The sequence below is a fragment of the Staurois parvus genome, unplaced genomic scaffold, assembly GCF_062004578.1.
Source record: "Staurois parvus isolate SC_StPar_1 unplaced genomic scaffold, SC_StPar_1.0 ptg000155l, whole genome shotgun sequence".
NCBI classification, from domain to species: domain Eukaryota; kingdom Metazoa; phylum Chordata; class Amphibia; order Anura; family Ranidae; genus Staurois; species Staurois parvus.
Genome location: NW_028317951.1, coordinates 17,154,874 through 17,180,788, shown reverse-complemented (window position 1 = coordinate 17,180,788; position 25,915 = coordinate 17,154,874). Strand labels below are relative to the sequence as shown.

At 39.9% G+C, this 25,915-nt stretch overlaps 1 protein-coding gene across 1 annotated transcript in view; it reads right to left on the bottom strand.

Moving 5' to 3' along the window:
- Positions 1 to 25,915, bottom strand: part of FNDC3B (fibronectin type III domain containing 3B) — a 413,185-nt gene that overhangs the window by 188,119 nt on the left and 199,151 nt on the right. Inside the window, exons 4-6 of the mRNA XM_089675519.1 lie at positions 17,485 to 17,561; positions 14,401 to 14,641; positions 11,092 to 11,376 (exon numbers count right to left, since the gene is read on the bottom strand). Of these exons, the coding sequence (XP_089531645.1) occupies positions 11,092 to 11,376; positions 14,401 to 14,641; positions 17,485 to 17,561 (603 nt within the window). The remainder of the gene's footprint in view (positions 1 to 11,091; positions 11,377 to 14,400; positions 14,642 to 17,484; positions 17,562 to 25,915) is intronic.

Here is a 25,915-nt window from a genome sequence, read left to right as displayed (position 1 = left end):
AAAAGTCTTCAAATATTGCATCGTGTGTCATCTCACATCCATTTTCTAACCCTATTAACCCATGCGGGGTACAGAATGTACTAAAAATGTGTTACATTTCACGATCGAGCAGGGATGAAAAAATATATAGTGTGCACACAATGCCAGCAGTGTGCTCTCACCAGTCACCTCACAGCCTCCTTTCATCATGCCACAGTCTGTCCCTTAACCCCGGAGAAAATGACAGGAACAGACACATCATTGACCACACAGCTGGAGACTGCCTGCCACCAATGGAGGAGACACTGTGCTGTACGTGTGCGATATAATTATAAAGCAAATTGCTATAATAAGTGGAACAACTTCTACTGTGCCCCTCACTTGGCAACGATACCTTGGCTGTGAAGGAAAAACAGTTATATTTATGCTCTAGACTAAAGAAACCAATTGTTGCTCATCTTATGATTGAATCATTGAAAAATTAAGCTGGACTGGTTGCTATTGGTTACAGCATTTTGTACATCATTGCTGCTCTTAGCTAATAAAGTTTAGCTGTAGAACGTCATAGTATTCCTGAGCTGCATGCAACCGCTTCATCATTCTGGCAGCACAGACTTGTTAGGGTCACTAAAACATTTTAAAATATCATTCTACCTAAAAGTGCCATTTCAATTATAGGTGGATTCTGTTGGGCTGGGTTCAATAAAAACATGAACAGACACAGATCAAGAGGAACTATCAGCAGTGCATGTGGTTCATCTGGTGCTGGGAAGTTAGTTTTTTTTAAACTTGTTTTAAAGTGTTACTAAACCCAGGACCCTGCAATCACTCTATTTGGTCTCCCACAGTACACAGAACATGGAAATGCAATTATTTTAGTAAATTTAACCACTTACCGGGCACTTTTACCCTCTTCCTGCCCAGGCCAATTTTCAGCTTTCAGTGTTGTTGCAATTTGAATGACAATTGCGCGGTCATGCAACACTGTACCCATATGATATTTTTATCATTTTTTTCACACAAATAGAGCTTTCTTTTGGTGGTATTTATTTACCACTGACTTTTTTTTTTTTTGCTAAATAAAACAAAAAACACCTGAAACATTTGAAAAAAAAACCGCACTTTTCTTTGTTTCGGTTATAAAATTTTGCAAATAAATAACATTTCTTCACACATTTAGGCCAAAATGTATTCTGCTACACATTTCTTTGGCAAAAATAATAATAATTGAATTTGTATTTTTTTTTCAAATGTTTCTATTATTTTTTTATTTTGAATTACATTTTTTCTTTTTGCGATCATTGCAATACAATGTTACCATAGTAACATTGAACTACTCTGGGCAAATGATCAGAATTTTATTTTTTTTTTAACACATTATGATTGCTAATACCAATGTATTTCATTGATATTTGCAATCATTGTTACTGAATGAAACCGATTCATTCAGTCTATTGTTACGATTAGCTGTGATTGGGCAAAGCTGATCACATGATACAGGTGGGCTGTGATTGGCCCTGTCTGTATCATGTGACTGCCTTGACGAGTCACAGCTAACAACAAAATGATGACAGGAAGCCATCCATTGTATACAATTGACATGTGATCTGCTGTGATTGGTCACAGCGGTCACGTTACACTGGCAATGGGCCGGTGTAGTGATATGTCACTGGCTGTGTCCCATGGACACAGCCGGTGACAGACTGCACCACTGCGCGGCCCCGCGGCCGTGTGAACGTCTTGTTTTGACAGGACGTCATATGACGCCCAGTCACAACGAGGAGTGTCCTGCCCAGCCGTCAATTTCCTACAAGATGGGCAGGAAGGTAATAAACTGCTAAATACCTTTTCTCAGCAGTAGTTAGAACAGTCTTGTGACTTCTCTCAGTGTCCAGTACAGCACTGGTTAAAGTTTGTAGGAGGAGTTTTCTTTCTGCTCTAGGAGGATGCAAAACCCCTGGCCTTCTGTCTGAACAGTGCTGATTGGCCCTATGCTGATCACATGCACTCTCCCAAGAAAAAAAAACCTCTCTAGCAATACACACTAAACTGAGCATGTGCAGAGTGTCTCCACATGGTATGTCTTATCAGGGCATAAGAGGGAGACACTGGAAGAAGGGGAGGATCAGAAAAGTCAAGATCAAACAGCATTTTTAAATAATGCAGAGGATTAACCCCTTAGGTTCCACAGTGAGTATAACAAGCATGCTTTACTGCGTATGCAGACTGATTTTTACTGTTGTGGGTTTAGTAACACTTTAAGGCTTTTTATAAACTAGGATATACTGCAAAATAGAAAGGGACACGTAGCTCACCCCTCTTTAGCAGTACATACTTAGGCCTGGCCATAGATGGAGGGCTGAAGGAAAAAAAAACAAAACAAAGGATTCTTCCTCCATACACTTGAGGATGAATTTCAATCCATCTATGGCAAGTCTAACCCTTAACCATTACATCTGGTTGCTGGGACATGGGAAAGAAAGACACAGGTAGGTTTCAAACTTGTCAGAGCTGAAAGAGGTGTATGGGTGCTCCTTCCCCACTTCCATGTGACAGCACCGGGCCAACAAAGAGGCATTAAGTGCTGTCACGATGTGAGTCAAATGCTAATCTATAATTCACCAGTGTAAATGTAGCATTGAACAGAATTCCAGTCTGCAATAATCTATATTTCTATACTTCCCCATGAATGCTATGCAGTTTTCTTCCCTTTTAACATGTATCTTTCTAACCTATAAAAAAAAAAGATAACAAAAGAGGTCAAATGTTCATCCTTGGGCTTTTCCCCCTGCCTACTGGCCTACAAGAAGAATCAGGAGGAGCCATCATCGGCCACTCAGCAGTGATTGACATTTATTAGACATCCTGCTAAACAAAACCAATACACGCACCTTGCTTTGCCTGAATGTGCCCTGTGGAAGACAGTAAACCAGATGGTGTGTGCGTTCAGTCTAGATCACACTGCATAGCATAAAACACTAGTCTGAGCAACTCTTCTAAGCTCCTTACTGCTCCTGTATAAATAATAAATATTGTCTGACTCTGCAGTGGCATATTCCCATCCAGATGAAACTGGCTCTATGAAAGCACTGTGTACCACGTAGAACACCACAGCAGTAAGTGAAAGCGCCTGAAGCCCTAGAGCAGGGGTGTCAAACTGGTGGCCCTCCATCTGTTGCGAAACTACATGTCCCATCATGCCTCTGCCTTTGGGAGTCATGCTTGTAACTGTCAATCTTGCAATGCCTCATGGGACTTGTAGTTTGGCAACAGCTGGAGGGCCACCAGTTTGACAACTGTGCCCTAGAGGATAATGGGTGTCTACAGACAGGAAGTATATCTTCTTGAAATGCCCAAATAAAATTTGAAGGCATACTGTTATATTGTAAAGTGCTGAGCAAACTGTTGGCGCTATATAAATCCTGTATGATAATAATAATACCGTGGGGAGTGCAGGGGGAGAAAATTAAACAGCAACAGCTCACTAATAGGGACAAGATGGTGCTCCCTATTAACTATCAGCAAGCAGACTGACAATACTATGGAATGCAGTACAGCCTGATTGGCCTCTAGTGCTCTCACTTCCTTTCCTAGTCCACTGTGAATTTTATTGTACAGAAGAATAAAATACTAACTACAGTACAATTAAAGAAACATAACTGGATTTAAAAAAAAAATATTTATTATCTGCAGGGAATGCATTTAAATTAAAAAATGCCTTTACGACCTGTTGAAGTAAAAAAATGCCTCCCTACCTGTCCTAGACCTTTTTGCCCCTTATCACTTACCTGAGTCCATTACTTATGCAGGTCTATGCCTGGCTGCAGGTCTTCTCTCTCCTCTCCTTGCTCTCCCTACCCTACACTGAGAACAGCAGGAGCCATTTGCTTCTGTTGCTGTCAGGCAAACCCTGGGAGGAGGTAGTGTGGGGCGTGGCCAAGCCATGACTATACAGGGCGCTAAAGAAAAGGAAAGGGGGCGCTCTGTACAAAATTGTTGCAAATAAGTAGGACATCTTTTTTATTTTAACTTACAAAAAAAATAGCCTTTACAACAACTTTAAAGCGTGGCTAGATTGCAGCTCAAAAAACAGTTTTGACATCTGAGTTTTAAATGTGAAAGGCAAACACTTTTAGCACATTCAAATATTTTCATAATTAAGTAGATAAAGCAGAAAAGGCCATATTTTACTATGGTGGTGCAACTGGGTGGCAAAGTAACAATTAATGTGGAGACTATATTGATTTACTACATTGAATCACATTCTACATACCAACACTGTAAAAGAGTAAATTAAAAAAGCATCTCATAAAAAGAGTTGCTATAGTAAGACCGTCAGTGATTTATTTCAGTGTAATGTGACTCCGAGTCAGTGAAATAATTTATTGCTGTTAGCCGACAGTACAGATACTTTAATGCCCATTAAGAATGAAAGTCTTTGTCCCATGCAGTGAAATTCCAGACCCCATGAACAAAATACCCATCAAAAAGGAACAAAGGCATCTACTGTAACAACTGCACAGGTGTGTGATCTTCCTTGCCGCTCACAGACTCTGTACTGCTGCTAACAAATCATTGTGGCCCCTAGAAATGACTTACTGAGCTGCTTGTCAGGGTCTCCTAAGAAAACAATAATCAAATGACTGACACATTCCCACGTTTGTCACACTTGCACTATTTTTGTCCCACCTAAAAGCTACAGTGTCACTGAAAAGATAAAACCAAAAATAACGGATATCATTAGGGCTTGTTCATGTAATGTGTTGGGCGGTCTTGTCCAATGCAATTCCAATGTATAGACAAGGCAAAAGGCCTGGTTCCACCTTGGCATTTCACACCACTGTACTGCTCCTGTTATACAGTATGTTTTTTTCAGCACAGCCTAGTGCAATGCAATCCAGCAGCTAGCATCGCACTGCAGAAAATACAACTGAATGAAATGTTACTGTGTGATATTTAAATAAAGTTCTAACGAAAGAAGCATAGAGTGCAATGCGCTGTTTGCAGTACATCACATCACACACCAGCAGCAGTACAGTAGTGAACGCTGCTGGTGTAAATCTGTCCTGGGGGGTTATATATCAACAATTTCTTTAGATGGATTTGAATTAAAAACTTTAAAATATAAATTGTGCACCTCCCTGAAAAATGGCAGTGCACTTCCTGACATAAGACTAAGCCTAGACACTCCTGTCCTGCAGCTATATACAGGGTGATTGAAAAGTAACTCCCTATTTTAAACGATTTATACATTTTTTATATGAAGTAACTTTTTTCTCAATTCTTTAATGTATGTTCCTTAATCTATGATAATTAAATCTGTATTGTTGTTTTTCTTTTCAGATTGATTATTTTGTTTTAAAATTCGAAGCCCCATAAAGATGTCCAGACGTTTAACTGTACAAGAGCGTGCCCATTTAGCGGCACGCTACAAAGTTTGGAAATCAGTTGTTCAAGTGCAAAGATGGCGGAGGACCATCAAAGGAAAACATGCTCAGATCCATGCAAAGACCATCAAGAACTGTCATGCAAAACTCAAGGCGACAGGTTCTGTAATGCATGCTCAAAGAAGCAGTCACCCTTCCAATGCCAGTGTCCCGGAGGTAGTGAGAACAATTCAAGAAATGTTCACTCAGAACCCAAAAAAGTCCATTCGACAAGCAGCAAGGGAAAGTGGCCTCTCTTTTCACTGTGTATGAACTGTGCTCAAGAAGAATTTTAAATAAAACTCCATGTTTTGTGTGTTCTTCTCATATTCATTTTTTGTAAAAATAATGATTAAAAATAAATTATAAGATTTTACATATATATATATATATATATATATATATATATATATATATATATTTTTTTTTTTTTTGGAGCTTTCTGACAGAAAAAACGCAAAATTCTCCTAAACTCACCTAAACACTCTAGATCAGCGTTTTTTCTGTCAAGGGAACTGGCGTTTTTTTTAAGCCCAATGTGCATGGAGCCTAAGTGTGTAAATTAGGTCTAAACAGAGGGGAATATAAATGATCATAAAAACAAATTATGTACTCATATATGTCTTTACGCATTTAAACGCAAGTGTTTTACTGATTATTGCACAGGAACTTTGCTCCTAGAAATCACATAGTTACATAGTTAGTCTGGCTGAAAAAAAGACAAAAGTCCATCCAGTTCAACCATAACAAAAAAAGTAATAATCCTACACCCACAGTTTATACAGAGGAAGGCAAAAACCCAGCAAAGCATGATGCAATTTGCTCCTGCAGGGGAAAAAAATCCTTCCTGATCCCCTGAGAGGATATTCCCTGGATCAACTTTACCTATAAATGTTACTATCCACATACAATGGATAGTAACTTTGTAAATGGATTGTAACATTGCCTTTAAACGTCTGTAAATAAATTGCACCACAAAGCTCTTCTCCTGAACAAGCAACTGATGGCGTGTTTTTTCCCCTGTAAACACCCCTGCCTTTAAACGTCTGTGTATAAATTTGTGCACAAATGTTACTATCCAGTTATAGTCTGTGTATGCAAGAAAGAATCCAGGCCTTTTTTAAAGCGATCCACTGAGCTGGCCAGAACCAACTCTTGAGGGAGTCTATTCTACATTTTCACTGCTCTTACTGTAAAGAAACCTTTCCGTATTTAGAGATTACATTTCTTTTCCTCCAGACATAAAGAGTGCCCCCTTGTCCTCTGTGATAACCTCAGGGTGAATAGCTCTACACCGAGTTCACTATATGAACCACTGATGTATTTATACATGTTGATCATATCCCCCCTTAATCTCCACTTCTCAAGAGAGAATAAATTCAGTTCCTCTAATCTTTCCTCATAGCTGATCTCCTCCATGTCTCTTATCAGTTTGGTTGCCCTTCTCTGCACTTTCTCCAGTTCCCCAATGTTCTTTTTGTGAATTGGTGCCCAAAACTGAACTGCATATTCCAGATGAGGTATAACTAATAATTTGTACCGGCGTAATATGATATCTATCTCTCTGGAGTCTATACCTCCTTTAACAAAGAGAGGATTTTGCTCACTTTAGAAACCGCAGCTTGACATTGCAAGCCATTATTAAGCTTGTGATCTACCAGAACCCCCAGATCCTTCTCTACCATTCTACCCCCCCCCCAGTTGTACCCCCCCCCCCCCAGTATGTATGATGCATGCATATTCTTAGTCCCCAAGTGCATCTCCTTACATTTTACAATAGCTAAAAGATGCATTTTGAAGTGTTACTAAACCCCAAGGACTCATGCACACAGTCTAAAGCTGTGTTTTGCAAACAGGTTTAGGTGCACCAAGTGTTCGGACATTCATTCATTTCACTGGCCAAAATAAATTCATTTATTCTGGCCATTGTAGTGAATTAATGCTCAACCACTAAGCATGCCTAGTGTTTAGGCGTGTTTACACACGTTTTGTGTTCAATCTAATGTTATTGAAAAGAAAATTTAAAATTTAGCGAACAAAGTGTCAAAACACAGATATAAGCCCCAACAATCTGGGGCAAATACAAAATGAAAGAAAGACAACAAAAACAATAGCACCAAAAACAAACAAAGAAATTGGTGGATTGGTTTACAAATATTTTGGCACATCTAGCATTTTTGCACCACAAAGCTCCTCTCCTGAACAAGAAACTGATGGCGTTTTTTCCCCCCTGTAAACACTCCTGCCTTTAAACGTCTGTAAATGCCTACGTGTAATGGACACATAAGTTAACATAGAATGGTGTTTAAAGGCAGAAAGAAAAATGTCAAACACCTCTAAAAGACATATTTTTAATGCCCTGTGTACATGAGGCCTAAATTTAAAAAAAAACAAAAACACACAGTGCTGTAGACTTTATCGATTACCTAAATTAAAGGTTCTTTTTTACTTAAATGTTTTGGCTGCTCTCCAATCTGTAGAAAGTGCCCCCTTTCAGGTTACTGTCTTTAGGTGGCTCTATAATCTAACAGGGACCCATGGGGCCACTTTTACATGTGCACTCCCAGCCAGCTCAGTAGAGGAGTCATCTTATGTCCAAAGAAGCTCATGGCACCAGTGGCAAGCCACTCCTATGCTGCTCCCTCTAGAAGCTCATTGACAGAGGCTGGAGACTGCAGTGTTTCCACTGTACTGCTCATGTGAAAGGTTCTAGTATCTTGAAAATTTTTGTACACAACATTTGAAGGCATGATAAAAAAAAAATTTTCTAGGTAATGTTGCCGTGTTTGATATTACAGAGTGTTTAATACTACTTTAAGACTATAGTATTACACCAATGCTGATTGCTCTGAGAACTACAAAATCAACCCTTTATAAGTAAATTAAGCAGCTTTAAAATTAGGTCCATAACCTATATAAAAATCAGTAATTAACAATGAGAATCCATGGTTACATGTTCATCAATGGCAAAGTAAGCATTCTGGAAAGAAAAAAAGACTTACAAATAGGCTTTTTTTCTTCTGTCTCTTTTTCCGGTGTACTCAAGAAATGTTCTATATTTTTAGCACAATTATTACACTATTTCACAGGAAAAAGAATGCTATGTACATTTTTTCCAGGGCATGAATACCAGGTCAAAGAGTCCATTCCCTTCCTGTACAGTCACTTACACCCAAGCAAAGACAAAGTTATAATCTTCCTAAATTATTCTGGCTCTGCTCCATCTACAGAAGAAACTGTACACAGGCTGATAGAGCAACGAAGTCTACTCAGCTTGGCTCCTATTTACCGACTACCAGTGTATCTCATCATTTCTCAAACTAATATAGAACAACCAATGTTTTCATTCTACATTTTATGTGATACATACATATTTTTATATTTCCTTTTTCAAGTAGGTCAAGTATAGGAATGTATTTCTGCATGCGACAACATGCACGTTCAGGTACTTGCCAAGAAACGCCGGCAAGAGATGATCAAACTAGAACTAACATACAGGCTGGATTTAAAGAGAATTAAAATCATTTGCATGTATGTACAGGCACCACACCTACACAATGATACGACTGCCATCATGGATAGATAAACAAACTTATGCACAAGGCCAAAAAATAATGTAGGAGTAGCTCAGTTCCTCGGGGCACAGACTGACTATAATAATAATGTTTGAGACTCACGAGTCATCCCTCTGTAAGCTTTGAAAGTGTTGCCCATAGCAGTCAATCAGATTTCAGCTGTCATTTTCCTACTGCAGGCTGTCAAATGAAAGCAAGTGCCTGACTAGCTATGGACAACACAGTACTAACATCAAAAGTATAGTCAGGGATGGCTTGAGAAGTTGATTCAGTAAGCATTCATTGAGCTGTAAAGCATACCGTCTATACAAAGTCTTGATTATGTTAGTACCCTGTAAAAATGATTGATATATAAAGTGTATATAGAATATGTTTCTCAATATTCACACTGTTTATGGGTAGGTTTCTTCTTTGGCCTCATGCATGCTAGTGTCAAGAATGGACTGTTCACGTCCGCAATGTGAACATTCCTAAATTGATCAGATTGCATCCTATGGTCTTCTATGTAGGTTTGTATACAAGAGGTTTAGAAGCGTTTACAAACTCAACCTTTGGATGCATTTACCAAATCAAGAAAAATTTGCATTCACAGTCCATTTAGTGTTGGTTCGCAGAGTTAAATGTAGCTGAATGGGATGCAAATGCACCCAAACCTGCTTTAAGGGCCCATTCACCCAGGAATACGGTGCAGGAAAGTTCCTTGCAAGTTTCCCACACTGCACATGGACACGCCACCCTAGGGAAACACGCATGTGTGCCAGCTATTTTTAATGGCTCTCCAAACGCATCCTGCAAACACAGATTGCAGCCATAAGGCGGTTTGGTTCACCGCAATCTGAAAAAGTAATTCTTGCACTACTTTTTCAGTGTTCCAGTATGTTTGGCAGCTCATTGAAATAAATGGGTTTTCAAAACCGCGAATGTTCAGGAACGTGCACGTTTCTGTGTAAACTGACCCTAAAGCACAACTTCTAATCTAAAAAAAAAGTGATGTAGGAAACATAAAACTTGTTTATTTTTCCCAGATGACTTCAGAAAAGCCAAACACTGGAGTACCAGTGTTCATGAGGCCTTTCTGATTTCAGAAAACCATGGATCCTTTAAGCATATTAAGCAATAATACATGGGCAACACAACAAACATTGCATTAGAATCAAAGTTATATTGGCCAGTGCATTCAATGTCATTCATTTCAACAACTACCAATCACCTCATCTGAACTTGTTTTGACAAGCCTGGAGATGTTAAAGCTAAGCCACACTGCAGTGTCATTTTGTCCATAGACATGCATTACAAAAACACCATTCGTGGCTATATGTGCATAAATGCCAGCAGTTGCATTTACATAAAAATGCAGAAGGTTTTTAAAAATACGCCACTATGCGTTTGAGTGTAAACGTGAGTGCTGGAGTTACACACATATAGCTGCATGCAGCATTTTTGAAATGCATGTACATGGGCAAAATATGCTGTAGCTGTGACTCCCATGTGCCACAACAGGCGTAATTTACTTTGTATGACCAAACAACTTAAATATGCCCTTATAGCACTGCATGTCTTTGTATTTGTTATTAAAGATAAATTACGGTGAGCATTTTTATTTTATTATTTTATATAGATGTATTGCTTTATATTTATCTGACTGGGTAGGATAATCAAAGCCCTGCTGCATTCAATTATTGAATAACCAGCCTTGTGTGAATTAGCCCTTATATGTTTTTAACTGCGCTCAGCAAAATAATCAAAAGTAGGCGCACACTTCAGGAGCTCTATTTTGTAGATTTAATAAACCCTAATTGACACCCCTGCTTCTGCTTGGCCTGTTCCATACACAACTAGACATGGACAGGACTCTGGTGTACTGGAAAAGCCCATATCTATCAACCACATGCAAAAAGCAAAATGAAAGTAGCATATGCAATAATCCAAATTAACAAGCCATAACTCAATATACTGCAGTAACAAAACAACACATCTGATAGTTCACTAAGGTTACTGCTTTCATGTATTCTCACTTGTTTTATTGAATAAATATGTATACCCTTTGTCTAAAAGTTGCAAAGCAAAGGATATTTTTCAATGAAAGGAATAAATGAGACAAACATACAAACCTTGTTGTGTTTCTTGCTCATTTGACTTTGGACTGCTTCTTGCTCTGCGGTCAGTTTTTTTAAGTCCTGTTACACTGTTTACACTTCCGCAGCTGGCTCCATTGTGAGCTTTGCCATTGCCATTGTATACAGTCGTACAGTTCCCTATATGGTTTTTGTACAAAGTGGATGGAGGACTGTTCAAACGGTTTTGTCTGTCGATCTGTTTGAGCTTTTTGTGCTGAGGCTTGCAGTACTGGTCTTCTCGTGTGATATAACTGGACATCCCAAACAGTGGTATGATTTCTGAATACAAGGAAAATAATTTGTTATATCATATATAGATAACAAACAACAACTGCAATAAAAAAGACACCAAGTGTAATGTAGAACTCTTTCTGAATCATTTTATTTTTTTTAATTGAAAGGTTAAAACTTCTTTAAAGTTTTAATTGCTGTCAGTATGGATGTGGAAGGTAGCGCTGGACCTTGCCTGGAATGATTGTCTATGGCTACTTTAATTATAGAGGTAGCAAAATTGGAAACTGGAGTGCCACACCACTGGTAGGAGATCCAGATACAACGTTATTACAGTAGAAGTCAGAGGGACAACCCAAAGACTATCCAACGTGTCTTGAGGGTCCAACAACACCCCCTTCATCAGGGCTTGATTGAACACAATGTGAATGAACTAGAAGTGATCCGGATCTTTAAAGTTATTTCTTCCAATATGATTACATGTAAAGGCCTTGGGAGCAGCTGCTGATTTCGCTGCAAACTTATGGAGGTATCCTGAATCGATTTAAATCCACTCATATTTCACTAGTCATTAATTTCTATTCCGGGGGTCAGCAACCAGTAGATCATGCTCTACCAGTAGATCTTGGGCAGGTGTCTGGTAGATCACGAATTGAGCTTGCTGACCCATCATCCCAGAGCAAACAAAAGTGCAATGCAGAGGGACTACTTGTAAAGTTGGAGCTGTAGTAGGCAGCAAGAGCCACATAAGCTGATGACTCCTCTGTAGTGCTGGCTCCTGTCCCATAAGGAGTGATACCAACTGCACTCCACCTTTTAACCCAGCTAGTGCTCTCCAGAGTGGTGCCAGCAGCAGGAAAGAAAAGATCTTCAGGTCAGTATGAATTAATACACTGGGCTGCTTTCACACTGCTGTGCTGCGGTTTATCCACACCGTGGGTGCAGGGCAGTTTACCTGCAACTTTACTGTGGGTTTGCTGGACTTAGCCATAGACTACTATTATATCCTGCGTGTTTGGCGCACTTTGAAAGTGCTCCAAAACTCCATACAGTTGTAGGGTGATTGCAGAGTGGCCCCATTTACTTGAATGGGTTGTGATTGCCGAGCAATGCACGAGATTGCGACATAGTAGAGGTCTAAATCAGGTGTGAGGAGGCGACACCGTGCCCAGTGATCTTTGACTTCTCCTATGTTGTTCAGGTAGACCTCTACCTTTTTAAGGTTGCCTACCCCTGCTCTAGTCTCTTGGACTTGCTGCTTGCTTTGTCCTGCCTTTCCCCTATTTCTATTGTAACATGCTATGCTCCACTGAATAGTTTACACAGGTACGCGTTTCTTATTCGCTGCGAATGCTGCCAGTGGTTTCCAGGGCATCAATGGACTGAACTTACTCTTAGCTGCTCAGATCAATGCTGTGTATTCAGATGCTACAGCAATGACAGGGAAGTTCTCTTCTCTGTGCATCTGCTCACACTAGCTACACTGACTCCCAACATTCAGCATACAGGCAGCAGTCTGTGAGACAGGCCAGCGTGTACAGCAAGTAAAAATATCCCTCCTATTACCTATGACAAATTCTGGGTGATTTGGAAACCCTTTAATGACATTACAGTGATTTAAAAGATAAGTTCACCTTCGGTAACATGTTACACATACCACCAGTTTCTAGGGTGGAACTCGTAGCATGTTCCCACTCCTGCAGCTGCATGGCAATCTGAGCCCTGTGTGTAACAGCAGTACGGGGAGAAGTTCCCCATACCAACTGTCACTTTTTTAAAAGAATGCGGCCATGCGGAGCTTCGCCCACAAAGGTTCTATTAATGAATCAACTACAAGTACAGACATTCTTTGCAGATGTCAGCTTGTAGTTCTTAATGTAATAACATGGCACCTTTGAGGGCTCTGGTAGATGGTTGATTCTTCCTGTCAGTGTGTGAAACTGCCTGCATGTACAATGTACAAGCAGTCAACCTACATTGACAGTCTGCAGGAGTCCTGCGTGGCACCAGCGAACTGAAACAATACAATGCCAAAAACACTCCCATTACTTAGACCATAGAACGCCAGAAAATGAGATGTCATATAGGGTGTATAAGGGTCCAGGAGTCAGCACATACCACTGGTGCCTGTAACAGATGTAACTGGAAAGAGTGTCAGAGCGTCCTGCTTAGTATCTGCATCAGGTGACACTCGGGTTGGCAAGAGGTGAGGGACAGTGAGCCCGGGCAGGACAAGCCACTTATCACCAATATAAATAGTGCCGTTTGTATGAGCCATGGTCTCTTTCCAGTTGCATGTGTTACAGACACCAGTGAGGGGGGTATGTGCTGACTCCTGGACTCTTGTACACCCTATATGACATCCCATTTTCTGGTGTTCTGTGGTCTAAGTAATGCAAGTGTTTTTGGCATTGTGCTGTGAGGATTTTGGGCTATATGGTTCCATCTGATGAAGTAGATGAAGTGTATTATGGGAGTTTGGTTTTCCCTCTTCCTTATGGCTTCCTGATGATTTGTTTGTAGTTTCTCTTTTCTTTTCTTCCTGCAGTTCATACGGGAAAGGCATTTATGTGTAAGCCATCTCCTATGTGTAAATCTCAGTGTGGATTCTGTCTGAGGAAGCTGACATGCGAAACAAGTGGATTCTACATGCTGATAGAACACTGTAACAATTTTTGTATGAAGGAAGAAACATGTTGTAACTGGATTTAATATAATGTCTTTTAACACGTGGATTGCAGTTTTATCCAATTTTATAAAATATATTTTGACTTTATACACTGTTGTTACTTGTATTTTCCTATTATTGGCACATTGTAGAGTTCTACTTTTGTTTAGGGATCTCCCCAATTTTGCAATGGATGTGGGAACCCCATTTTTTTTAAGTACAATATTTTGGGATGATGCCTTTATGGGGTGTGTTTTTGCATATGCTCATCTCACATTGTTAGGCTAATCTGTGTATAACTTTTTTAAATTAATGTTTCCACCCTTTGGCCACTTTAGTTAATAGAAAGTTGTTCTATACATACATTTTCATGACAGAATTAACTTTAAAATCAAGCCATTTACCTTGCTCTCCATAGATTGCATGGGGAAGATGATGCGGATAGAACTGGGGAGGTATATCCCCCGGCCCCGTGACTGGCGGATAAAACGGAGTATGTGAGTTGTGTAGGAAATGCGGATGGTGTGCAAGGTATGGAGGTAAATGATGAGTTGGAGAGATGGCGGATGGATAGCTGGGAGGGTAACAGTCTGGGGATTGTGGTGTAACCACTACACGTCGAACTCCTGTGCTGTCTTCTATAACCTACAGAAGAAAATAATCAAGACAAATTCACACAAAGAAAAACACAAATCAAATTTATTTTATTTATGTGCAAAATGTAGTAAAAATGAGTAGCTATAATCACCCACAGCAAGCAATCAAAAATAATCTCTCGCCTGATTTAGTTTTAGTAATCTGATTGATTGCCATAAGCTATCACAGGCTAATGTTGACACTAAGTGGTGCATTCATACAAAAATGCAAACTGATTCCCCTATTGAAAGTGCATGCAAACAAAAATTTTATTAGGCTATTTCCTGTTGTAAATCAATGAAAAAAATGCATCCAGCAGAGGAAATAGCCCAATAACATTTATTTTTGGCCAATTTGTGCACAACAAACATACATGCACTTTCAGTGAGTGAATTGCTATGATTTTTTTCAATACAGCCCTAATTGTTAACCATTTATGTAATTTTTCAGTTTGATCATATAGTTTGAACATATATTATATAGGGATATAGCATACTGTATATAGTTTTCTTTTTAAAATGAAAAAAGAGCACTATTAGTTACTATGACTACAGACAGTTATAGCCCAGGTATGCAAGTTAGGTAGTTTGCTTATAGGAAGTAAACAACATGAATAAATGCATTTTTTCTACCAAGGTATTGACCTAATTTTGCTGAAAATATTAAAGTATGCTTTAAGGTGCCAGCATAGCAGTTTAGGAATTACATACTAACACTTGTTCTTTCAGATCCACTACAACTTTCAACAGTGATAATACAGTTGTGACCAAAATTATTCAACCCCCACTGAAATTGAGTGTTTTGGCCAGTTTGACATTGCTTTTGATCATTCAGTCATCTTGCTTACATTTACATTAAAGAGGCACTTGTAGGTCAGACAAATATAACATAACAGTTATAATGAAATAACCACAAATGTCTTTTCTGTGCTCACAGCATTATCAGTTTTATTCAACCCCCAAGTGACATTCAATCTTAGTACTTAGTACAGCATCCTTTTACAGTTATAACAGCTTTTAAACGTGAAGCATAGCTTGACACAAGTGTCTTGCAGCGATCTACGGGTATCTTCGCCCATTCTTCATGGGCAAAGGCCTCCAGTTCAGTCACATTCTTAGGCTTGCGCACTGCAACTGCTTTCTTTAAGTCCCACCAGAGGTTCTCAATCGGATTTAAGTCTGGTGACTGCGATGGCCACTCCAAAATGTTCCAGCCTTTCCTCTGCAACCATGCTCTAGTGGACTTGGAGGTATGCTTGGGATCATTGTCCTGTTGAAAGGTCCAACGTCTCCCAAGCCTCAGGTGTGTGACGGACTGCATCACGTTTCCATCCAATATCTCCTGGTACTGAAGAGAATTCATGGTACCTTGCACACGCTGAAGCTTCCCTGTACCTGCAGAAGCAAAACAGCCCCAAAGCATGATTGACCCTCCACCATGCTTCACAGTAGGCAAGGTGTTCTTTTCATCATAGGCCTTGTTCTTCCTCCTCCAAACATAGCGTTGATCCATGGGCCCAAACAGTTCTAATTTTGTTTCATCAGTCCACAGAACACTATCCCACAACTTTTGTGGTTTGTCCACATGGCTTTTGGCATACTGCAGTCGACTCTTCTTATTCTTTGGAGACAGCAAGGGGGTACGCCTGGGAGTTCTGGCACGGAGGCCTTCATTACGCAGTGTGCGTCTTATTGTCTGGGCTGAAACTTCTGTACCCACATCTGACAAATCTTTTCTCAGTTCCTCAGCAGTCACACGGGGACTTCTCTCCACTCTACGCTTCAGGTAGCGCACAGCAGTCGAAGTCAGCATCTTCTTTCTGCCACGACCAGGTAGCGTTTCAACAGTGCCCTTTGCCTTGAATTTGCGAATGATGCTTCCTAAGGTGTCTCTTGGTATGTTTAACATCTTTGCAATCTTCTTATAGCCATTGCCCTTCCTGTGAAGAGAAATCACCTCTTCTCTTGTCTTCCTGGACCATTCTCTTGCCTTCACCATGTTTGTAACCACACCAGTAAATGTCTAGAAGGAGCTGAGTATCACAGTCATTTTAAAGCTGCCTAATTGGTGCTTATTATGCTTGATTGCTGCTCGGTGACATCCACAGGTGTTTTCAATACCTGATGGAAAGCACCTGTATGAACCTCTGTTCTTCAGAGTGGTAGTCTTTAAGGGGTTGAATAATTGTGGCAATGAAGAAACCACATAAGAACCATTTACTACTGTATTACATAAACAATTGATGTCATTTTAGTTGCATTTGGGTAGTTACAACGTCCTTGTAGGATTTGATTCTGAATACAATTCCAAATGTACACTATAGTCCCTAAACCCCTTTACAGCATTGGGGGTTGAATAATTTTGGTCACAACTGTAGATTTCTCTGTTACTGTGTTCTAACCTCCCACCTGCAGAGGAGGTGTTATTTCATGACACTTACAAACACCTAGCCACCCACAGTAATGTCAGGATACATAGTCAGGGAAAACAAGCCTATCGGAGCCTTTCCACAGCAGTCATCAGATGTAGCCATCATCAGTCTGTCTAATATTAGGACTGGAGTGACCAAGTACATTGCTTAACTGCCTACAAGTGAGGTCACCAACCTGGCTGTTCTGTCTGCTTGGGCTATGTAAATCTCAGGTCTTACAGAACAAAATAATATGCAATTCAACTGAGTATTTACCTCTTGGTCTAGAGTTTAACTTTAAAAACAACCGATGCTAATAAAATACAGTACTGAGTTTCAATACCAAGAACTGCTTCAGTGTAACAAAAAAACTCTATGGTATTTACTGTGCATCATGTCACTTCTGAAGTTTGACATTATTACTAATGGTAGGTGTTTGTACCTGTGAGATGTAACCAGGAGGCACATGTATTGGAGGGATGGACCCATTTGGAGACATCATTGGAACTTCTGCAGGACCTAAGGCAAAAAAAAAAAAGTATTACCGTTTTTATATATATATATATATATATATATATATATACACGCTTTAACCCAAACATAGGATATAAATACAGTAAATGCAGAACATGCTGTATATCGAATATAAAGTGATGGTAAAATAGCAACATTCATCTTTACTGAAACTAAGTACACAAAGACACTAGTAAAGACTTAGGCCCCTTGCAAAATTCGCACCTGGGAGGCGCCGGGTGAAGTGCAGCCTCCAGCCCCACTGCCTGCAGCCTGTCAAAGTCTATAGCACGAGTCTACTACACTGCAGCTGACAGGGCTGAATGCTGTAATGAGTGGCACTCGCTTTTAGAGCCCAAATCATTCAGGGACGAATGCCTGGAAGGCAGATGTTCTGCAATACAAGCATGTGTGCTTGAACACATAGGGCCCCAAAACACAATTACCACTCGGTACAATGTTCAGCCCTGTTCAGCTGCAGTGTGACTTGACATTGCACGGGTAACTTCCAGGCGCACTAACACACCATGATCACACACACAGGGGCTAGACACTGAGGGTGCAAGGGGCCTTAGGTGCAGGAGAAATCATCTGGGAAGTATAAACAACCATTATACTTCCCAGATCACTTTTTCTTGAGTTTAGATGTTACTGACTTAAAGTAGGTTTAGCTGCATTTACTGTAATAGCAATTAAATGCACTTAGAGTGTCTAATCAGAACCTGGACACAGAATTCTACTTTCTCAAGTCAACTAAACTGACTGCACCTTAACGCACGTAAACCATCAGTGTGAATGGCACCACTGAAAAATCATTACATGCATTTACTGGATATGCTTTTAGAATTTAAATAAAAATAGTGCAGCGCTAGAGGTAATAACATGCGTTTCTCTGATTTATTTATTGTGAACTTGTTAAGTATTTTAGATATTTATGGTTTAAACGCACCCTTAGTCCTTGTGCATTTCTTATAGGAGTTATTCGTTTTATTACCTCTAGCGCTGCACTATTTTTATATATTTATTTGAAGGCATATATGTTTTTTCCTTTTAGTGTATTAGCTGCTTTTATGATCTAGCGCTCGCTTAACACTTTATACTATTTTATGCTTTTAGAATTTTCTGCAGAATACATATAAGCGCTGGTTTGCCAGTGTCTGTGTGAATGATGTCTTAGACTCTATAAAATTCTATAAAAGTAAATCACAGTAATGCAGTATATTTTGGAACAATGTATTCCAGACAGTAGAGAAACATATACAATTTATACGCTGAGACATTTAAGACTGATTAGCCAAGGCCATTCTCAGCAGCTTTACTAAGGAAGAAACACGTTGCATGGATGAACAAGTTCTCAGCCATGATGTTTACAGAGCTTTAAAGCCTTCTCCTGAATTCCAGATACTAGTGAGATGAATGCAAAAAACAGGAAAGGTTTGGAGATAATTCTGTAGGAATCATTACACAGTTCAGGATGTCAGGAAGTCATTGATCAAAACCACTGAAGAGGTGCTAATCAGCACTACCTCATAGTATTTGATTTACATTTTGTAAGGCTGCTTCACACCACAATTACACAGAAACACGGAGTGATTCAGTGACATGTGATTTATCAGCCCATTCCTTTGAATGGGTTGAAATCGCACTGGATCACATCAAAAGTAGTGTATGCACTACTTTTAAAAGCTCACTGCAACCAGATCACATGGTACTGTGGTACCATGCATTCCAGTGAAGGCAAATTCACTGCGTTTGCGATCTGCTTTAGGGATGTCATTAGGAATCTATATCTGCAGATTGCACACTAAGTGCATTTGGCATGCGGTGTGGGAAACCCATGTTCCGTGCACATATCCTGCATTGTGTTCCAGAGTGAATGGGAAAAAGGGAAAAATTTGACTTCCAGGCTTCACCCATATCTGCTTTACAGGTAGCCTGAAGTTTATATCTCTTTGAATGTAATGTTGTCAAATATATTTGTATATGAATGATTAGTAGCAATAACAGATCTTTGATCAATATTTGGGGGGGATCCTCTGATCTTGTAAATTTCTAATCCTCTCCAATAAATAGATTGCCGTATGAATATAAAAGGAGTTTCCTAAATCCCTAAAACAAATGCAAATCGGCAAATCAAGCTAAATGTAAGCGTATTGGTATCACGTACTGGGCACACGAAAAGCTGTCTGGCGCGCCATGTTGTTCGAGAATCATAGGTTGGCTATGACGGTTTTGTAGAACAGTTACACACTGCAGCCCCAAATAGCTAGGACTGTACCTCCATAGCCTTAACCTAGTCACATTTCAAAGAGCCTGTTATCTCAACTTAGGGACAGTAGACTTCAGCACACAGGCCTGGCAGGATGTCTGTTAATTTCTGCTGGCCATAAAAATCTACAGAATAACACTTCTCTCTGACCTATCATATAGCAATCACAAAATCCTTCAGTTCTATCATGCATGGTGTGTAGGCAATAAAACCCATTAGGGATACATTGCATGCAGTAAAATATCATAACCAAAGCTAATGGGAATCATAAAGCAGTCAGGCTTATGGTGACCTTTCGTAGGTCCCCGGTCCAACTAAAAATTTCAAAAACTACAATTCATAAAATCAGACAGGACCAAGACACATCAATATTAAGTATATATTTGAATAGGGAATATCATACCAAACAAATCGAGAACATACATGACTAAGCTATAGTATACAGAAAGCGAGATAGCAGTCAAATACCTCCTAGGTGACAGGGCTATCCGAGATAGCCTGTGTTTAGTATCCCTGGACACAAAATAAAATGCTGAACAATAATCTACCAGAATGCATCCAGTGCATATTGGAAGATATTATTAATATAAAACGGTATGTAAGGGAGGGCCATGATATAGTTATAAACACAGTAACCTTCCCGTGGCCACCCCTCAGCTGCTTAATTGGTCAGATGGTCTCTGACAACACCCCCTTGATATCAGAGAAAAAGGAGACTGCTCCTGAAGTTGACAGCTCTCATTTTAACATCAAACCAAGGAACTGTCAAGTCATATGAGAGCCAGTGTACCATCTTGCTTGTTTGGACTTTGCAAGTATTTGCCTTTTTCACCTCTTTGTCTTGCTGTTGCTTGTTCTGTTTGTTACTTTGTAATATCTTTGTTTTTGTAAATATTTTACTTGCACCATTTTACCCTTTTCGCTATTAAATAATATTTTGAAAAGTGTTAAACAATTTCTAAATGTGCTAAGGCAAATTAAAAGAATATCCGTCTCTTGAAGCTTGCTACTGTAGTATAATCTCTGAATATACCTGTCTGTGGTGTACACACACTGTCACTACACACAATTTTTGTCATTACTGTTATTGTGAAGGGTTGATGGGCCTAAAGCTACCTGGTGGCAGTTTGGAGTTTAAAGGGTTAATTTCTTAGTTAACCACTTGCCCTCCAGAGGATTTACCCCCCTTCCTGACCAGGCCATTTTTAGTGATACGGCACGGCGGTATTTTAATTGAAAATTGTGAGGTCATGTAACACTGTACCCAAATTAAATTTATGTCCCTTTTTTCCCACAAATAAAGCTTTCTTTTGGTGGTATTTGATCGCCTAAGTGTTTTTTATTTTTTGAGCTATAAACAAAAAAAGACTGACAATTTTGAAAAAAAAAACACAATATTTTGGACTTTTTGCTGTAAACCATCCAGTAAAAAAATTTAAAAAATCAAATTTCATCATAAATTTAGGCCAAAATGTATTCTGCTATATGTCTTTGCTAAGAAAAAATCCCAATACATGTAAATTAATTGGTTTACATGAATGTTATAGCATCTACAAATGGCAGTTTATATACTGGAATTTTTTTTATACTAGTAATGGTGGCGATCAGTGACTTATAGTGGGACTGCGGTGGGTATTCTGACACTGGGCAGGAACTGACTAACTACCACTGACATCCCAAGTGACACTAATACAGTGATCAGTGCTAATAAAAAGCACTGACACTGTACTAATGACACTGGGCAGGAAGGGGTTAACATCTTGGGTGATCAAAGGGTTAACTGTGTGTGTTTTACTCTTTGCTTTGTGCTGTGCTTTACTGTGTAAGCACGCTGCTTTGTATTGCTCTGCTATATAGAGTAATACAAAGTAGAATGCTGGAGCTGACAGAGGAGAGATCTGTATTGTTTAGATACAGACCTCTCCCCATCAGCGATATTCGGCGATTGCCGGGTGCCAGCGGGGAATCACCAGCCAGGCCCCCTACCCACAAATACAAAATCTGTGATTTTGCGCAGCCCTGCTGCCCTGTAGCAGTAGTTCTGCTATAGGGCAGTCAAGGAGCGGTTAACTTAACCCAGTGACAATCGCTTTCAGTCTGTTGACACCTAAATTGTGGTTCCACAAGCTGGAAAAATCTCTGTGCAGGGTGCGGCTGAGAGTGTCATTGTTGCATGAGTGACAGCGTGGTGTGAGGTGGACCAGTCTTTTGTCACGAGTTGGGGAGAAGGGCAGTGGTCGGACACAAGTGTTCATCACAGTAAGCAGTGATGCAAATTTTTATAAAGACCCAGGACAACCCAGCAGATCAGTATCAAAAAAATTGAAAAATGGGCAAATAATCTCATTCATATAGGAGGCACTCAATTTTACAGTAATCTTGGATTTCAGCAGCATGCAAGGTCTCAGACTCAGCCACACGCTGTTACCATTATAGATGGGCCTAACTATCCCTGTTGGACTTCATTTATTTGACACTATGACGCTTGCAACAGTAAAAGTAATACTCTGGCAAGAAGGGGAGAGGCAGAGCCATCCAGTGAGGTGACCTCTGATCTGGTGTCCCTACAGTAAGGTGAACTTAGGTGATTCAGCTCATAACAAGTCAAACAAAAATGGAGATTTATAAATAGCCTTTAGAGCAAGGTACACATTGAAGGGCTTTGGACACAGCAAACAAAACAAAATGTATTTCCGAGCACATTTACCAGCTGGCCAGCAAAAAATTAAAACAAATTACACTGTCTATCAATATGCATTCTTAACTTTAATACAACAAAAACTTAGCTATCGGTTCTAGATATAGACTCTGCAATACTATTCCTATACCGGTTTCTTGTTTATCAGTGTTTTTCCTATAGAGATAACACAGATAAAAAATAAACAGGTATTGTAGCATTACCATTGCTTCATACTTGACAGTTGAACTTTACCTCCAGCATGAGTTTTTAATATCATGAGCCTTCACAAGGGCAGATAGTGGAGAAAGCATGCAGCAGAAATTAAGCTCTACAGAAGCTAAACATATTCTGAAAAAGAACATGTGCAACAAGGGCTCTTCCCACCATGCTCAGTAAGACAGCATTCTTGGTGACACCAAATTAAACATATTCTTGGTGACACTAATTCTGGACAACACATCACATTCTGCTGCCTCTCTAACAGGCACTTCAGTCAGTCACAGGTAGCAATCGACCTCACTGACCCCTAAATGTCATCATGTGTGTTTATTGCATCCTTCACCTGCACCCTCACTTGTGCCAGACCTACTTTCATACTGTATCTCATGCTGGAACCCTGGCAATGGGGCCTACTGAACCAATAAGCTAACAGATGATAGCCTGCTGGATATCAAAAAGTCCCTGCAACCTACCCATTTGCAGAACACATCATAGCAGGCAACTAAAGATTAGCATATAACGGTTCCATTTCAGTCCAGATTATTCTGTTATGATTATCTGCATATGTTTTTACATGAATGAAAAAATAATTATAACATACTCTTACTAATTCAAAATAGTCCTAAGGATCGATTTTTATTGGCAGTTCCGTTAAGAACAACCTGCCTAATTCATGCAAGATTTGTGCCAATGATGGTAAAATTACCAAAATGTGCTGAAAATTCAGGTAGTTCTTACTACTGCCACTGTTTAAACCCATTGCTATGACAGTGACAGATTCCTAAAGAATTACTGGCAGTTCTCACATTAAGAAACTGGCGGTAATCAATTTAGCTCTGATCTGGCATACTGAACTGTACCAGACCACAGGAAAATTGTGCCTGGGATCACCTCTTCCAAGTGATCCTGTGCATAATACACTTAAGCATTTCTGGGAAAGGTTCAGAACATTCACACTACACAAACAAACTGGACCAAGGGGTGGCATGGCTAAAACTGCTAGTGTGTCCTCCTAACTTTCTACAATGGAGAAATACTTCCAATGCCATACTAGAGAGAGAAAAACTAACTTATCAGCATAGAGCTGTCCAAGAAAATGTCAAAAAGTATAGTCTGTTTGGTTATCATCCTACTTGTTGGACTCTCCTTCCCTATAAATACAGTACTTAGTTGACTTGTCTTATCCTCTGCTACACTAATTTTTGATGATCCTGGATGTTTTCTGGTGCTGAATATACATCTTTGTATCTTTATCTGCCCTTTAGGGGTTCTCCTGTGTAGACATTTGTTTCACGAAAATTTTTTCCTGGGTTTTAAAGTTTTTATACAAAATACACAAATCTGTTTGCATATAATATGTAGTACTGGGAGTAAGGTAAGGTATGACAGAGGCAGGTACACAGTAGCAAACTCATCTTGGCACAAGAGCAATGCACAAGGATTCATCATAAATGAGTTGAAGATTTATAAATGCACAAAGCCAGCCTCGACATGGCATACAGTTGCAAGAAAAAGTATGTGAACACTTTGGGATTACGTGGAGTTTTGCATGAATTGGGCATAAAATGTGCTCTGAACGTCATCTAAGTCACAACAATAGAAGAACACAGTCTGCTGAACATAATACTACACAAACATTAGATGTTGCCATGATTTAATTGCACATAACATGTAAATATTCACAGTGCAGGGAGGAAAAAGTATGTGAGGCCCTAGCTTAATGACTTCTCCCAGAGCTAATTGGAGCCAGGAGTGAGCCAACCTTGACTCCAATCAGTGTGATGATATTGGATGTGTTGCTGACAGCTGTCCTACCCTTAAGAAACACACACCTGTTTTGGGTTTACTGGTTTCAAGAAGCACTGTCTGATGTGAACCATGCCTCACAGAAAAGTGCTCTCAGAAGACCTACGATCAAGAATTGTTGACTTGCATGAAGCTGGAAAGGGTTACAAAAGTATCTCCAAAAGCCCTGATGTTCATGTGTCCACGGTAAGACAGACTGTCTACAAATGGAGAAAGTTTAGCACTGTTGCTACTCTCCCTAGGCGCGGTCATCCTGTAAAAATGACTGCAAGAGCACAGCGCAGAATGCTGCATGAGGTAAAGAAGAATCCCAGAGTGTCAGCTAAAGACCTACAGAAATCTCTGGCACATGCTAACATTTTTGCTGACACATCTACAATAAGGAAAACATTAAACAAGAATGGAGTACATGGGAGGACACCACGGAGGAAGCCATTGCCGTTGAAAAAGAATATTGCAGCACGTTTGAAGTTTGCAAAAGAGCACCTGGATGTTCCACAGCACTACTGGCAAAATATACTGTGGACAGATGAAACCAAGATTGAGTTGTTTGGGAAGAACACACAACACTATGTGTGGAGAAAAAAAGGCCCAGCACACCAACATCAAAACCTCATCCCCACTGTGAAACATGGCGGAGGGAGCATCATGGTTTGGGGCTGCTTTGCTGCCTCAGGGCCTGGACGGATTGTTGTCATTGATGGGAAAATGAATTCCAGAGTTTATCAAATCATTTTGCAGGAAAACGTACGACCATCTGTCCGCCAACTGAAGCTCCGCAGAGGATGGGTGATGCAACAGGACAATGACCCAAAGCATACAAGTCATTCAACAAAACAATGGCTGCAACAGCACAGAATACGCCTTCTGGAGTGGCCCAGTCAGAGTCCTGACCTCAACCCGATTGAAATGCTGTGGCATGACCTTAAGAGAGCGATTCACACCAGACATCCCAAGAATATTGCTACACTGAAACAGTTTTGTGAAGAGGAGTGGTCCAAAATGACTCCAGATCTTTGTGCAGGTCTGATCTGCAACTACAGGAAACGTTTGGTTGAGGTTATTGCTGCCAAAGGAGGGTTAACCAGTTATTAAGTCCAAAGGTTCACATACTTTTTCCTCCCTGCACTGTGAATGTTTACATGTTATGTGCAATGAAACCATGGCAACATCTAATGTTTGTGTAGTATTATGTTCAGCAGACTGTGTTCTTCTATTGTTGTGACTTAGATGACGTTCAGAGCACATTTTATGCCCAATTCATGCAAAACTCCACGTAATCCCAAGGGGTTCACATACTTTTTCTTGCAACTGTAAGAGGCTTTCCAGGAGAAGGGCATATTGTCCAAAACACTTCCACTTGAGCTAGAGCAGAAAGGAGGGAAA